The sequence below is a fragment of the Leptosomus discolor genome, chromosome 25 (assembly GCF_034619465.1).
Source record: "Leptosomus discolor isolate bLepDis1 chromosome 25, bLepDis1.hap2, whole genome shotgun sequence".
NCBI lineage: Eukaryota > Metazoa > Chordata > Aves > Leptosomiformes > Leptosomidae > Leptosomus > Leptosomus discolor.
Window position 1 is genome coordinate 2,139,374 of NC_141415.1, and position 15,986 is coordinate 2,155,359.

The window sequence follows — 15,986 nt, forward strand, 5'->3', positions numbered from 1 at the left end:
ACCCACCTCACTGAAACCTTTTGGGTAGTTGTAGAGAGCGATAAGGTCGACCCAGCCTATCCAGGTCCCTCTGCAGAACCTTCCTACCCTCAAGCAGGTAAACACTCCCACCCAATTTAGTATTGTCTGCAAACTTACTGAGGGAGCACTCGATCCCCTCATCTAGATCATTGATAAAGGTGTTAAACAAGACTGATCCCAACACTGAGCCCTGGGGGACACTGCTTGTGACGAGCTCCTAGCTGGATTTAACTCTGTTTACCACAACTCTCTGTGCTTGGCCTTCCAGCCAGTTTTTTACCCAATGAAGAGCAGACCTGTCTAAGCCATGAGCCACCAGTTTCTCCAGGAGAATGCTGTGGGAGATGGTGTCCAAGGTTTATAAAATCCAGGTTGATGACATTCACAGCCTTCCCCTCATTGACTAGGTGGGTCACATGGTCATAGAAGGAGATCAGGTTAGTCAAGCAGGACCTGCCTTTCATGAACCCATGCTGGCTGGGCCCAATCCCCAGGTTGTCCTCCAGATGCCATGTGAGCGCACTCAACATGTACCGCTCCATAATCTTCCCTGTTACCGAGGTCAGATTGACAGGCCTGTAGTTCCCCAGATCCTCCTTCCAGTCCTTCTTGTAGATGGGTGTCACATTGGCAAGCCTCCAGTCATCTGGGACCATGCCAGTTGACCAGGACTTCTGATAAATGATGGAGAGTGGTTTGGCCAGTTCCTCTGCCAGCTCCCTCAGGATTCTTGGGTGAATCCCATCTGGCCCATAGGCTTGTGACTGTCCAGGTGGCATAGCAGGTCATTAACTGCTCCTTCCTGGATGTGGAGTTTATTCTGTTCTCTGTCCCTGTCTTCCAGCTCAGGCAGCTGATTACCTTGCGGATAACTGGTCTGACTATTAAAGACTGAGACAAAGAAGGCATCAGGTATCTCAGCCTTTTCCTCATGCTTGGTGGCAGTGTTCTCCCCCTGCATCCAATAAAGGATGGAAATTCTCCTTCACTCTCTTATTGCTGTTAATGTATTTGTAAAAATATTTATTGTTATCCCTTTTTTTCTATGTCCACTCTCTCCCTTCCGATATTTTGAACAGAAAAACACATGGGCACAAAGAACAACAATTCCATAATGGCACCACCATGCAGGGCCCAGACATAGCCCAGTCCATGTGCTCACCAGTGTTGTTGTACAGGCCCATTCAAGAGGTCACAAGCCTTGCACAGTATCTTCTGGCTTGGGATGTTTGATTTTATTGTCAGTCATACTAAAAGCTGGGATTTCCTCCTGCACCACCCTGAAGTTTTGCTCATGCTCCCTTATCTCACAGTTCTGTTTGTCACTGTTTGGCCCCATCACTTTTGTGTTGTTACTTTCTCATCAGTATTTGAGATTTTTCCAAGCAGCTAGAGAAGGGAATTTGGGGTTGTGATTTCAGGTGTTTCCCAATAATTCTAGATGCAAAGCTGTGCCAGAGGGGATGTAAGAGAATTACTTTGTCTTATGTTCCAAAAAGCTCCTTATGGGCACAGAGAAGACACAGTCTCTTTACAGTTCTTTGCGTTACCAGCCAAAAGAGGAATTGCTGAGAAATCGGCTCTTTCCTGGAAATATCAGAATACTGAAAAGGGGTGGGGGTTTGCTCAAGTGTTTATTACCGTTTAGTTCTACAGCTTGGTATAGTCTGAAATGTCTCCTCAGTTTGGGTCTGTGTTCCTCCGATAAGACAATCTCTTTCATCACAGAAAGTAAAGTGGTCTGCAGCTTTCTGCTTTATCTCTCTGTGGGATGGAAATTGTACAGTTAAAAAGCTTCCAGGAAGCAGATTAACCCAGATTAGATGTCATGCTGGCATGGTCTGGAAGAATGAAAAAGTGAAAGGTGAAGTCTAGCAAGCAGGAGAAGCAAACACTAAGAATCTGGAAAAATCATGGAGCGAATCCTCTCGTAATGCATGCCACTGCACATGAAGGAGAGGAAGGAGATTGGAACAGTCAGCATGTATTTACTGAGGGTAAAACAGGTCTGACCAACGTGATTGCCTTCTGTAATAAAGTGACTGGAATTATGGATGGAGGATGAGCAGTGAGTGTCATTTACCTTGACTTTAACAAGGCTTTTGACACTGCCTCCCAGGATATTCTTTGAACTAGGGTAGGATGTAATGATCTGAGTGAGTGGACAACTGGACGAGTAAAACCAGGTTGGATGATCAGGCTCAGAGAGTGGTGGTGCTGATTAATAGGCCTTACTCTACCTGGAGGCCTGTAAGAAGTGGAGTACCGTAGGGGTCTACACTGAGAAGAGGTTGAGGAAACTGGAGTTGTCCAGATAGGAGAAAAGGAGGGCTTGGGGGAACCAACAGCAGCTTTCCAATACCTGCAAGCAACCATCAGGAAGGTGGGATCAGGATCTTCACAGCTGCAAATGGTGGGAGCATGAGAGATAAAGACAATGGGTAATTGAATAAAAGAAGTTCAGGCTACATGTACGAAAAAACTTTTTCCCCATGAGAACACTGAAGCATTGGAGTCAGTTGCCCAGAGAAGTTGTCCAGTCTCCACCCTCAGTGTCAGTGACTTAAGTGTGTTCCCCATCCTGGAGGTTTAACTGTCTAGGCTCACAGCCAAATTAGAGTCAGCGCAACTCTAGGCTGTGTCCCTACTGTCTAGTAACATTGGAGCCAGTGCTCCCAGGGAGGACTTCAGAGAGGCCTCAGCCAGGGCTGCTTCCCGTCTCCTGGGAGCTGTTTGAAGAGCAGGCTCTGGTCCCCATCTGAGCTCCAGCTCCAGCTCCAGCTGTGTCTCAGACATGCCTGTGCCTGGCCACATAGCCTGCTGATCTAGACCTGGGCCCATGGACTGACTTTCCAGCTTGACATCAGACTTTATGCATCACTATGGACTTGTCTGATCATCTAGAACACTAGTGCTTCAGGATGCGAGTCTCCGATAGATCTTGCACCTTAGCTTTTTTTTAGCCTTTGATAGGTGATTTCTGATACTCCAAGGGCATCTCTGATGGCACTCAGCTGCTCCAGTAAGAGCCAGGACCTCTGCCTGACCTTGTTCAGGTCTTACTCTTCCTATCAGGAGACAGGCAAAGAAAGGAAAGAGAAAAAACCCAAACCCAACAACAATAATAATAATAGAAATCCCCCAAAGCAACACACACACCCCCCATACCATACCTAGAGTCCAAGGGGGCTCTCAACAAGGATTTTCAATGAAATATGCACTTGGCTAGAGATATCCCACTCCTCTTACTGCTGCCTGAGTACTAGGCACTCTGGGTACTCTGAATAAGCTCAGATCTCTCCAGGTTTTGGAGAAGATAGTGGCAAAGATGAGAGATTATGACATGAACTCCTCACCAAACCACAGTCTGTTGTTCGTAAGAAGAAAATCAGCGAATGACACAAGCTGAAAGAAGGCTGAGGTTTCCTGCTTCAGCTCCAAGCTTCCTATATATAGATTGCTGTTCTGTACCTGTCTCCTGCCTGGCCATTACAAGTGTTTTGGCTCTTCAGGACAGTGACAGAAGATGCTGCTTCTTCTGCTTCCAAGTGCTTTTCTCCTTGTCCCATGGGCTGGAGCTGGTAAGTACAGAGAGGTGGGTTTAGATGAGGACAGGAAAGGGCAGAAATGGGCATTGAGTAGGCAATCTGTCTGGTACCTGCCTTACCTTTTCTCATATCTCTACACTCTACTCTTATCTCTCAGCTCATACTGTGCCTGAAACCATTGACGCATTACAGGAATTAGTGTAGTGCCCTTTGACAGCAGTTTAGACATCCAGAGCCAGGTGTGGGCAGTCATCTCCAGGACATGTTCCTTGTTTTTCTCTCCATTGTGCAGAAGTGACGCTTTGGACAGCCCGAGGAAGGAGAGTAATTGGCGTCATTGGCATATGGCCTCAGAGGATGACTCTCTCTCCTCATGCAGCTCCAAACATAATGCAAAATACCAGCTTCTGCGATATTAACACTTCTCATCTCTCTTCCAGAAAGGATCATTGGTGGACGGGAAGCTAAACCCCATTCCAGGCCCTACATGGCTCGTTTATCAATTAATCATGAGTCAGGGCCAACATATTGTGGAGGGTTCCTGATTCGCCCAGATGCAGTGCTCTCAGCAGCTCACTGCGTGGCTGGAAAAAAGTAAGTCCCTATCTTTCTTGTACATGTGATTTTTTCAGGTCTCACATAGTCATGAAGTGCCACAAGTCCTGGTCTGGGGTGAAAAAGTACTCTGTGTCTCTTCAGGCACACCAAGGCTCTCTGTGAGCTGAGACACCCCCTGTAAGTTGCAGGGATTTTCTGCCAGGGGCTGTGAACCCCTGGGAACAGGACTCCTTGGCAGACGTCTCCTGATCCATGATTCCTACCATGGGTCAGAGCTACTGTTGGAGAAGAGAGGCTGGTGTCTCCCCTTCCCTGCTTCCCCTTTGCTTTCAGAATGGGACACCTCAGACCTATGTCAGTATGAGGTAAGGGACCCTCTGTTGAATTGTGGAAGGAATACAGGCTACAGAGGTCAACTTGCTGAGAAGCAATCTCTGGGGAAGCATATTGTACCAGCACCTCCCTCAAACCACCTGCCATGGGGGCTGTGTGCCTGTGGTCAGTGCAGCTGGAACGTGTTGGTGTTTCCTGGCAGGAAAGTGAATATCACTGTGACCTTGGGAGCCCACAATATGAAAAAGGAAGAACTGAGCCAGCAGGCATTCCACGTTGGCTACTGGGTCATCCATCCCAACTACTCAGGAGATGCCTTTGAAAATGACATCATGCTGCTGAAGGTATGCCTTCACAATTCCTTGCTGGTTGAGGGATCTCCCCCTGCTTGCTTCCCCAACCCCACAAACTTGTTCCCATTCCTTTGTCTGCTCTAACCCTATGTTGTCTCCGCTTGGCAGCTGAAGCCAAAGGCCAAGCTGACTAAGGAAGTAAGTTATATCCCCTTGCCCAGTCACAGTGAGCATCTGAAACTAGGAACTGTATGTGAAGTGGCTGGCTGGGGCGAGACATCAATGACACAAAAGAAGACCAGTGTGCTGATGGAAGTGAACCTGAAGGTGCAGAGTAAGAAAATGTGTGAGACTTTCAAAAGCAAGTACCTGCATCAGTCTATGATCTGTGCTGGTGATAAGGATGGCAAAAAATCAACTTACCATGTAAGTGTTTTTTAGGGCTCCAAACTTCGGATTAGGTTGGGATTAGGTAGTCTGATTCTGGTTCTCAGGTGGGGAAAAAGAGGATTAAAATGAAGTAGATTCTTCAGGATGATGTGTGGAGGCTCCTCACAGGAGCTCTGAAGCTGATTTTGCTGGATGAACTGGGGTGCAGTTGCCCCACTGTCAGTATCATATGCCTTTTTACACGCCTGGGGATATTCTACCTTGCCTAGCCACTGCTCCAGCAGGCTGCAGATCTCATATATATCCCTTGTCATATCCTCTTGACACTGTGGGATGGCTCAGATGTTCCCATGCATCTAAAGTAGGACTAGATTCCTCTTTTCAGGAATGTGAAGGCAGTTTCTGAATCTCAAATGGCCTCCAGGCCTTATTTGCTTCACGGATCGGCTTAGAGGAGTAGTAAGGAAGGTATAAGCCCTGTGGAGCTGGGCCTGGAGGGAGATGGTTGAAAGAGGAGATTCTTCACATGAAGGGAGGCAAGAGGACCAGTTTCTTCCTTAGGGCAGAAGGAGCTGTGCTTTGTGTCTGACCCCTCCCACTCCTTTTACCTCATAGGGTGATTCTGGTGGACCATTAATCTGCAATGGGAAGGCTCACGGCATTGTTTCTCATGGGCGCAAATATTGCATCTTCCCGAAAGTATTTACCAAAGTCTCCTACTTTGAGCCCTGGATACACAAAGAGCTGAGGAAGTTTGCGCTCCAAGACGAACCTGACTCTCCCTCCTCTGACTAAAATGCTCAGTGTCCCATTTCAACAATGCATCAAACATATGCTGATGCTCAGAGGCTTCCAGGGGCGGCTGAAACAGAGTCAGAGATGCTCTCACGGCATAGGCACAGGCTTCTGCGCTAAGGAGTGTCTCCATGGCAAGTTAAAAACACAGGTCCCAAGCACACACAGTTTCACATTATTCCCTTCCTCCCACTGCTGCCCAACAGTGAGTCCTCCTGCTCTGCTTTCCGGCCACCAATAAAAGCATGTTCAAGCTTGCTTGTGTGTGCAGCCTTCTTGGGAACAGAATGGAATGCCTGAGCGTGAGGATGAGGAGGCTCACTGCAATGCGGTAGTGACAGGTAGTGAGCCGATACCAGGAGGATGTCGTGGCTGGTAATGGACAGGATGACAAACAACAAACAAAAGAAAGCTATTCTGTGTTATTTCTCTTACCTGCTGTTAATGACAAAACAAAACATAAAATATGATTAGCAAATCCAAGGGACAAAAGTTACTGAACAGAAAGGAGAGAGGAATTAATTTTGCCAGTTCTAGACAAGTGGTTTAAGCTGCCTTTGGTATCACAGGGGAGATACAGACTTTTCTGACATCCCATTGGCAATTCTATGGCATGAATCCCTATATGCTAAGCAGATGACCTTTCAGATGAAAACTGCCTTCAACGTGCTTGCTTCTCTTTAGTACTCAAAACGCATATTGGGGCAATAATGTTCCATGGGAGTTTAGGGTCTTTTTAGTTGTCCCATTTTGTCTCCAGCTTCTGCTCAAAAAGGTATATGGTACATCCTGTGTTGTATCACGCAAACCATGACAGTGACTCTGATACGCTAAAACACTTCTATTGAAGCCATTTTTGAAACTCAGAAGAGTGATTCCATTAAGATGTTTTGGTATGTTCAGCTTGGCTTGCAGCTCCTACTGTATAGGAGCTGAATGCTTTGAAGCCCCTAAGCCATATCTAATAGCCGTGTTCACGTTGTAGTCCAGAGCATCTAAAGTAGCACAAGATGCCAGTAAAAGAGAGTTCTTCACTAGGAAGTCAGAATGCTCTTCCTGTCCCCTAGGTGTTCCCTCACCAAATTTAAGGCAAAGACACCAGGTCTCTCAACCATGAAGGTGTCAGACACAAGTATGGTTATGACAGCAACAGGTTTCTTCTCCCATTCCAAACTCCACTGGTCAAAAGCAGGGTAGTTAACAGATGTACCGAACAACCCCCGTCACATGTGTTGCTTCACCTGGTCTTCTTTCCAAGTTCTTCCCCTTTACCACTGACTACGTTTCCCAAATAAAATGCCCACCCCTGCTTATCCTTCCCTCATTAGCCTAGGTTTTGCTATGTTTAAAGACTTCTTTTATATATATGACATGGTTGCTCTGGTAATGTCTACCTTGTTGATTAGTTCTGTTAAGCTCGTATCCCCCGTTAGTTATCAGCAGTGTCCTATCATTTCCCATGTTGCTGTTTTGTTAGTGGTGCCATAAGTCAGGTCAAACTATATAAACTTTACACCTTTTTGCTGTCTGAAATGACTTCTAATTATCACCCGTTGTTGCCTTTAAAGTGTAGGCCAGGGATGGCCATCTGTACACATATCCTAATGTCTATTTTAGGTGCCTATTCATAGATCCAAATTACAGGCTGAATCCAATCACTGATGTTAGGTAAGATTTAATAAGATGGGTTCCAGCAAGCATGATATGAATTACTAAAAACTGCAAATGTTACAAATTTGACACTATTTCCTTCATCAGTGATCAAAATTACTGTTTGTTTCAGAAAACAACTAGCATTCTTCCCATCTTCACTCCCTGCATTATAGGGATAGTCAACACTCTTCAACTGCTGAGGCTCAAACAGAAGTATATATACATCAGAGAAAGATCTATCACACACTACATATCACTGAGACTCATGAGGATGGAAGGCTCAGACTTTTATTCACAGATAGCTGATGACATTATTTTTCCCTCCGTCCCCTGCCATTCCATCCTGTCTGATCCCATTCTACTTAAGGAAGGAACAAGTGTGTGTTAAATGACACAGTGATGTCGTTTGCATAAAACTGTCGCGATTGAGACGGACAAAGCGACAAGACAACAAATCTTTTTGAAAGCCTGTTAGTACAGAAGCCTTTATTGCCTTTTCATTTATACTCTCTTTCCCCTTAGCTTTCCCCGATGTGTCTCTTTCTAATTGGTTCAGAATTGTTATACAATCTTATAATTTGTTATTTGCACAGTTCATTATAACTCAGCTCTTCTACCAAAAGGACATGTATGTCTTGTCTTACGGTTGACACTTTCTCAGACCTTGCTTATCTTGCAGCTGCAGCTCTTCTTGCTCCTGTCTGTTTTCTCACAGGTAGACTGGAATCCTCTCAAGGTCAAAGTCGTCCTGTCCAGGGGCCTCAGTCCAGCTGAGATCCCCCACATAAACCCCTTTGTACTTCCCTTTGTTCTTCATGTGGACTTGGACTGCCCAGTAAAAGAGCGATTGGTCGACTAGCCACCACTGTCCTAAATCATTCAACATGGAGAAAAGGAAATCAGAATGCTTGTGGCAAGAAAAAGAAGGAGAGAGAACTGAAAGAACAAGTTGAATAATTTACAAGATTATTGACAGTTGTTGGAAGACGGATTGATGAATGGATGAATGCATGGATGGATGGGTGTGTAGGAATAGGTATGTCAGAGAATAGACGGATGTCTAAGGAGAGACAGAAATGTTACTAAATTATTTTCTTTCATGTTCTTGATTGCATCCACACTCGATACAACCTCAAATTTCTGGGCATTTAGAAATTACTGTACTCCTTTTGATGTTCTCGCTTAAGGCCTCCTGAAACTGTGTGTTCCTCAAGCTATAGATGAATGGATTGAGCAGAGGAGACACCACACTGTTCAAGATGGACACCACCTTGCTGAGGTCCAGTCTGTTGGTCTGATGGGTGTGAGGTACATGAAGATGCAGCTGACATACGTGTTAGATAGCACAGTGAGGTGAGAGGCACAGGTGGAAAAGGCTTTCAGTCTGCCAGCCACAGAGTGGATTTTGAGCACAGCAGTAATGATGTTGATGTAGGACTCAACTGTAATAGCCAGGCTACTCAGTAGGGTGAACACTGCTGAGATGAAAATGATGCATCCAGGACCTTGGTATTTCCGCATTTGAGCTGAATCATTGCTGTGCTATCACAGAAAAAATTATTAATGATGTTTGAACCAGAGAATGGAATCTGGAAATATACCACTGATGGAGAAAGAATGAAGACAGCCCCACCAATCCAGGCAGTAATCACCAGCAGCCTGCAGACTTGTGAATTCATAATGGCCACATAGTGTAGAGGTTTGCAGATGGCCACATACTTGTCAAAGGACTTTACAGCAGACAGGAGAGGCTCAGTGGTACCCAGCAAGGAGCAGACAAAGGTTTGAGTGAGACAACCCCTTAAAGAAATTGCTTTCTTGCCGAAAGCCAGGTTGGTCAATGCTTTGGGGATGATAGTGCTGGTAAAGCCAATCTCTAAGATGGAGATGTTCCTGAGGAAGAAGTACCTGGGAGTCTGAAGATGATGGTTTATCAGGGTGATGGTGATGACGAGGATGCTACCTGTTAAAGTCAAGATGTAGGTGACTAACAGGGTGGCAAAGAGCACATACTGGAGTTGATCATCATCAGTAACACCCAAGAGGACGAACTCCGTCACTGGTGTTTGATTCTCCATCTGTAGCTTAAAGACATACAAATGTTTTGAGGGAAGCACACAAAACCCAAAAAGTAATGAGCAAGAGCCTCTAAAACCTATTCCTGAAATCAGCCACTGTTCCGTTTTTACTGGGTGTTCTTCTAGAGAAAAGGATTTATCAAGTGTCAGTAAGATCTTCACTCGGAATTGCCTGCTACCCCTCCTCACTGGTTTCTAAGATGAAGTCTACACTGCCTTTCCGAGCAATGCTCAAATTCAGTGCTAAAGCATGTAAAGGCAAATGAATACACACCGAAGCTCTTGAGCATGAGGCAGTGAACCTTCCTTCTTCTCCTTCTGTGTCTGATCTTCAGAGCCTAAAGAGAAGACAGCTAAAATTAAATGGGACGTGTGGCAGGGGAGTGGACAGTTAAAGGACTAGAGCTTTACGGTGGATGACCCTGATATAAGATGTAAGCATAGGCATACCCAAGGGGAGCTCTGAAAAGGAGCATCACTTGATTGAATGTAGCCTTTATGAACAGCTTCACTACCAAGGTTTGACTAAACCTCCCAACAATAATCCTGGCCCTTGGTGTCAGATTCTTAGTTAAATTAATTACCTTGCTAAAAATAAGGTGCTAAATCTGAGTAGGGTATCATACTAATAGGGTCCAGTACTTTCAGAGAGGAGTTTGTTCCCTGATGAAATGAATGTGATGATTAGTCCCTAGATTTGCTGAGGAGTGATTCAAGGAACAGAGGAGTCTATCTCTAGAAAAAAACAGAAGATAACAGTCTGCTCATTCACCATCATGCATCTTTCCTGGTAGAGCGATACATAATCAAATTATCTAGAAACCCTTTCTGAACAATGGATACAAAAGGCATTTCTAGGACACGATTCATCTCATGGTAAGGTAGACTACATAATTGGTTTCCTGGATTGTCTGTAACTATCCCTTATCCAGAAAAAGACAGAGATGCAGATTTTCATTTCAGTAAGAAAAATCCCACTTGTGGTGAGTAACTTACACTTAGACAATTGGGATGGAACTCAGTTGCCTCAACATAGATGTCTGAAGCACCCACTTGAAATCCTAGACTAATGAGACATCTGCAGAGGAGTGGCAGACACTCTGGAGGACCATTGCCCTAGTCCAGCTGCCTGCTCAACGTGTGTCAGTTAGGAGATCTCATCACTCAGAACTTTATTCAGTTGGTACTTAAAAACTCTCCAAGGATGGAGATTTGCACAGCCTTTCTGGGAATCCTGCTCCAATGCTTCATTCTCCACAGGGTAAAAATACTTTCTTGCCATCACTCAGAACCTCTTTTATTTAATTTATGTTCATTGCCTTTCATCTTCCCACCATGCACCAGTGTAAACAACCTGGCTATATTTTCTTCATGGCAACTCTCTGGGTGTTGCAAAGCTGCTATTAAGCTTCTCCTCTCCAGGCTGAGCAATCCCAGTTCCCTCAGTTTCTCCTCATAGCACATGTGCTCATGCTCCCCGATCTTCTTAGTGGCACTCTGCTCAACTCAGTTTAATTTCTTCATGTCTTTATTTATTTGGGGACTCAAAACTGGACGCAGTCATCTAGAAGTGGTCTAATGAGTGCCAACTAGAGGGAGACAATCTCTTCCTTTCATCTACTGACCATGTTCCTGTTAACACAACCCAGAATTCTGTTGGCTTTCTTTACTACCAGTGCACACTGATGATTCACGTTCAGTGTGCTGTCTGCAAGGTCTCCAGACACTTCTCTGCAGAGCTGCTCCCAAGACAGTCAGTACTCAGCCTGTATTTTTGCCAAGGGTATTCCTTGTTACATTTGAGGCATTTCCTGTTATCCCCATTGGATAAAACAGGTGCTTTGTCCTGGCTTGTTTCTGTGAATTCAGACAGCTGCTGTGTTGCACAATGCCGCAAATCATGCAACAGCCTCATCCAATCAATTACAGAATGGAATTCAACTCAACCTAGAAAATTGTCTCAGAGGCTGATAATTGCATACAGTATCTATACCTAGATGAGATGAATCCCAGCCAAGATTCACATTTCACATTTCAAGCTATTTTCAATTGTGTGTCCTTGATGGCAGCAATAAGTCTTTTGTTTTCTTCCTTACAAAATCTCTGTAGAACTCGTGTTTACATTTGCTATCAGTGTTGAGCCTAGAAGAGAAAACTTATGAAGGCAGTTCACATGAATGGCTTAAAACAGCTGAGATGACCATTACAAATAAATATGAATATGAAATGTCCACAGACGTATAGACAATTAAGAGTTACTAGTGTGTCATTTACTTTTTTTTTAAATATGCAGACTTACAGCTATGCAACCAACTGTGTAGCATTCACATTCACTGAGACAAATACAGTTGTGCTGGTATAGTTACTCTAAAACAGATTAAATTGCTCCCTCCAAATTAGATAAATTCCTCTGACCTACATTTAGCTGCCTAAAAAAGTTAATGTTTAAATCTAAATTATTCATCTAAGAATCAGTTGTCCTCAACAACTCTCATCAAGCGAACTGGGCCACTCTTCAGAGGAATGGGATTGCAATCAGCTGAATTGGGGAATCACCAGTTAGATGTTGAAATCTGACATAGTCACCCAGGCAACTGGTACAATTTGTAAAGAGAGATGACCTTTTTCCAGAGAAAAATGTCTCGTCCTCACTAGGGCAGTTAAGGTATGTCAGGTTAGCTAATTTGCTAGTGGAAAGTCTAGGGTAAGTCGCACAGGCTCTGACAGCTAAAAATTTCATGAGGAGAATCTTCCCTCAAATATCACAAGTTATTTTCTTTCATTGTCTTCTAGGGGAAGAAAATGGTTAAAAAGTTCCAACTTCTAGGAAACACATTTCCTGGCTACTTTACTCAGAGCATCCTTCACCTCTCTGTTTCTCAGACTGTAGATGAGGAGGTTGAGCAGTGTAGTCACAACAGCATAGAAAACTGAGAAGACTTTATTCAGTGCTCTTAGAGTCCTAGTTTTTGGCAGGACATAAATAATTATTAAGCTTCCATTAAAAAAAAAAAAAAAAAAAAAAAAAAAAAAACAACCCACCAAAAAACCCTGTAGTAACAACGAGGTGCGAAAAGCAGGTGGAAAAAGCCTTTTGCACCCCAGTGGTGGAAGATATTCTGAAGACTGGCGATGACCCACATGTAGGACACCAGGGTTAGTAGGAAAGGGGGTAGTGCACATACTGATGAGGGGATGAACACCAACATTTTGGTCAGGCTAGTGTCACAGCAGGAGAGTTTTATCACTGGAGTGAAATCACAAAATAAATCATTGATACACTTGGGACCACAGAAGAAATGTGAAATCACGAAGCAGCTTACGGCCGTAACAAGCAAACTGTGCAACCAAGACCAAGCTACAAGCTGCAGACAGTATCTGCTATTCATGACAGCTCTGTAGTGAAAGGGTTTGCATACTGCTAAATGCCGACCATCAGACATCACTGATAAGAGAAAACTTTCAGTGACTGCTAGGGAACCGAGTAAATAAAACTGTGTGACACAACTGCCAACAGAAACACTCTTGCCCCCAGTCAGAAAACTAGGAAACATCCTGGGCAGGATAGTAGAGCTGTAGCAGGTCTCCAAGGAGGACAAGCTGCACAGGAAGAAGTACATGGGTTTGTGGAGGTGCTGATCAACCACCACCAAAACAAAAATGAGGATATTATCAATCACAGTCACAACATAGATCACCAAGAAAAGAAGAAAGAGAAAAGATTGCATTTCTGGGATATCCCCAAATTCCAGGAGCAGAAATGTTGTGATGACTATTTTATTTCTACATTTCCCATTTGCCACGTATCAAGTAGAGAGGAAATGCATCACAGCCTGGAATAAAGCACCGAGAATCACATTTAATTATTGATCTGTCATCATCGAGTAATTACAGAAGAAAGGCCTTATTGTCAGCATTGCACAGTTGTATTGTTTCTTTTCTTTTTAAGCAGTTCTTGAACATTCTCCAGATAATAATTTATGAGAAAGATTACTGTATATTTTTTGTCTTATGCAAATCTTTTAACAAAATTGTTTCATTGGGTTTGTAAAACAAACAAAAAATATCCTGCAGCAGGATGTTTAGATGATCTAGAGCAGACCAATACAACCAGTGGAAAACTGTAATAGGCATTTGCTAAGAACTGGACAGGTTAATGAGTGTTTGTGGATACTGAACTTGACCACCTTGCTGCAGGACAGTTTGCATTTGTAATTCTTACAGGCAGACTGCTAAGGCTATTGGTAGAATTTCTGCCCTTCTCATCGCAAAATACACTGTACAAACGGAAAGTAAAAAAATACCTAAGGAAATCCGTATTCAGTTACACTATGGTGAATAGATAACAGATTGACAGCATGCTTGTTTGTCAACATAGCCATCCTTCCTGCTGTAATTTTCTTCAAATCCTTCGCGCATTAATGTCCATCCTAGTATTTTCACCCTGGACCAACCTTAGAGGACAGAAGAGGGCTATTAAATAATCTTTTATAGTTTGACCAAAATTAATCTGATTTACCTCTTAGAAATGTGATTTCAGCCTTACCTGACATTGAAGGAGACTTTCTAATTGTAACTGCTCGGTTGCGGTAAATATTGACCGAGGAATGATCTGGTACAGAGGGCAAGATGACCCAACTACAAGAAGGGATTAAACTGGCTGGAGGCAGGGATGCTAAAGAGAGAACAGACTCCTTGCAAGGGAGTACAGTTTCCCTTGGTGATCAGGTAAGAATTGTCACAACCACAGCATTGTCTTGTAGCCATCCTAGAATGGGAGTGCTCAGGGGCCAAGCTGAGAGGCCACATTTGGGCAGCAGAGCTGGGCTGGGGGATGGACCCGTAGCCAGGCTGACGTACCCCATGCAACTGCTCACAGGATCAGTGCTGGAGCAAGTGGATGTAAGGAATCTTCTCGTGATGCATCGTGGCAGAACCCATGTAGAACTGCATATTGCGGTAGGACTCTGTCCAATGCATTGTTCATTAAATTTTTCTTTTACATTTAAGCACAAACGTGTTTAATTCACCTCGAGGGGTAACATAAAAATGCCACAACAATATGACGCACTCCCACTTGCAGCGCTTTCACTCTGTAGCTGAATCAGGTCTTCCAATGAATAACCCTTCTCCAAACAGCTGTGGCTCTGCTCTGCCTGCCTGTGTACTGCTGAAAGATGAAGCTACATCTGGAACTGATATGAGATGAGTGTCCTGGTTTGGGCTAAATCAGAACTAATTCTGTTTTAGTGCTTTTAACTTTTCAGTTAAGTCTCCTCTAACTAACGGCATTTTCTGAAACAGCAGCCTGTTTTCCAGACAGTGACTGCTTCTAGCAGTGATAAGGCCTGATGCTTATAGTTCGTACCAAGGAATGGGATGCAGAGAGGCCCTTGCTTATACTTGTTCTTATGGCAACCAAGGTCACTGCTAAATCTTGTGCTCCACGTTGGGGTGCCAGGAGTGAAAACGGTCGCACCTACAGGGAGGAGTGAACCGGACAGGTGACCCAAACCTGACCACGAGAGTATTCCATCCCATATACGTCATATTCAGTATAAAGCTGAGAAATCACGAGGATCTCGCCCTCTTCATCTCTTCCTCTCTTCTTCGATGGTCGACATCCGAGGAGGACTCTGTCTGTTCTTCTATCATCGATCCCAATCCGTGCATCCCTGAATCCAGTGCCTGAGTCCAGCTCCTGTATCCCATCCCTGTCTGCTGCCAAGTCCAGCCTAGGACTGCCCCAGTGCCAGCCCTGCGGTGTGGTGGTGACATATTGTCATCAGGGTGGGGGGGAGTTGGGTTCGGTATTGGTTTTGTATATATTTGTACATATTGTATATATTTCATTTTTTTCCTTATTCTTATTATTATCTTTTCTTTTATTGTTATTGTTTCATTAAAGCTGTTTTAGTTTTCTTTTCCAAACCGTAAAGTCTCTCTTCCTTGTTCTCTCTCCTTTTCCCTTTTGGGAGGGGAGAGGGGTTAGTAGAGAGCGTCTGTCATTCGTTAGTGGCCGGCCCAGCCTCAAACCGTGACAGATGAGTCAGTTTTCCCACTGCTTATTTTTCCTACTGGAATAACAAGTGTCCCTTGTCATTACTGCATTTGGGAATTTACCATTAACAACCCACAACACCTCATGTTTTGCAGATTTTTCAGACTACGACACAACTAGAAGGGGATGAAACCAGAATTTTCTGTCTGAAATAAGAACTTTACAAAGTAATTTTCCTGTTTGTCTCCCATTATCAGTCAAAATGGCAAGAAGCTGCTTATTGTGTGACTATTATTTACATTAAAATGGTTTATTT

At 44.0% G+C, this 15,986-nt stretch overlaps 3 protein-coding genes across 3 annotated transcripts; 1 reads left to right on the top strand and 2 right to left on the bottom strand.

Annotated features, from left to right (window-relative positions):
* Positions 1-3,515: 3,515 nt before the first annotated feature.
* LOC104343676 (cathepsin G-like) lies at positions 3,516-6,196 on the top strand. Its single transcript, XM_086478057.1, has 5 exons — positions 3,516-3,602; positions 4,010-4,163; positions 4,663-4,804; positions 4,922-5,179; positions 5,759-6,196. The coding sequence occupies exons 1-5, from the start codon at positions 3,548-3,550 to the stop codon at positions 5,936-5,938; spliced, it is 789 nt and encodes a 262-aa protein (XP_086334183.1). The 5' UTR covers positions 3,516-3,547; the 3' UTR covers positions 5,939-6,196.
* A 2,104-nt stretch (positions 6,197-8,300) lies between these two features.
* LOC104343675 (olfactory receptor 6C75-like) lies at positions 8,301-9,669 on the bottom strand. The gene is given in 4 exon segments (XM_009947628.2): positions 8,301-8,419; positions 8,756-8,890; positions 8,893-9,087; positions 9,090-9,669. Coding segments are annotated over 4 exon segments (1,029 nt in total).
* A 2,823-nt stretch (positions 9,670-12,492) lies between these two features.
* Positions 12,493-13,397, bottom strand: LOC104343674 (olfactory receptor 6B1-like). The gene is made up of 3 exons (XM_086478153.1): positions 13,185-13,397; positions 12,712-12,950; positions 12,493-12,631 (listed from the first exon to the last, which is right to left on the bottom strand). The coding sequence occupies exons 1-3, from the start codon at positions 13,395-13,397 to the stop codon at positions 12,493-12,495; spliced, it is 591 nt and encodes a 196-aa protein (XP_086334279.1).
* Between the last annotated feature and the right edge of the window lie 2,589 nt (positions 13,398-15,986).

What these genes read in the sequence shown, in the direction of transcription:
- LOC104343674 (XM_086478153.1), bottom strand. Translation starts at nt 13,397, where the DNA reads ATGCAATCTTTTCTCTTTCTTCTTTTCTTGGTGATCTATGTTGTGACT. An exon ending in CTGGGGGCAAGAGTGTTTCT is followed by an intron (nt 12,951 to 13,184) that starts GTTGGCAGTTGT and finishes TGTGGTCCCAAG; the next exon opens with TGTATCAATGATTTATTTTG. An exon ending in TGTTACTACAGGGTTTTTTG is followed by an intron (nt 12,632 to 12,711) that starts GTGGGTTGTTTT and finishes GCCAAAAACTAG; the next exon opens with GACTCTAAGAGCACTGAATA.
- LOC104343676 (XM_086478057.1), top strand. Translation starts at nt 3,548, where the DNA reads ATGCTGCTTCTTCTGCTTCCAAGTGCTTTTCTCCTTGTCCCATGGGCT. An exon ending in CACTGCGTGGCTGGAAAAAA is followed by an intron (nt 4,164 to 4,662) that starts GTAAGTCCCTAT and finishes GTTTCCTGGCAG; the next exon opens with GAAAGTGAATATCACTGTGA. An exon ending in ATGACATCATGCTGCTGAAG is followed by an intron (nt 4,805 to 4,921) that starts GTATGCCTTCAC and finishes TCCGCTTGGCAG; the next exon opens with CTGAAGCCAAAGGCCAAGCT.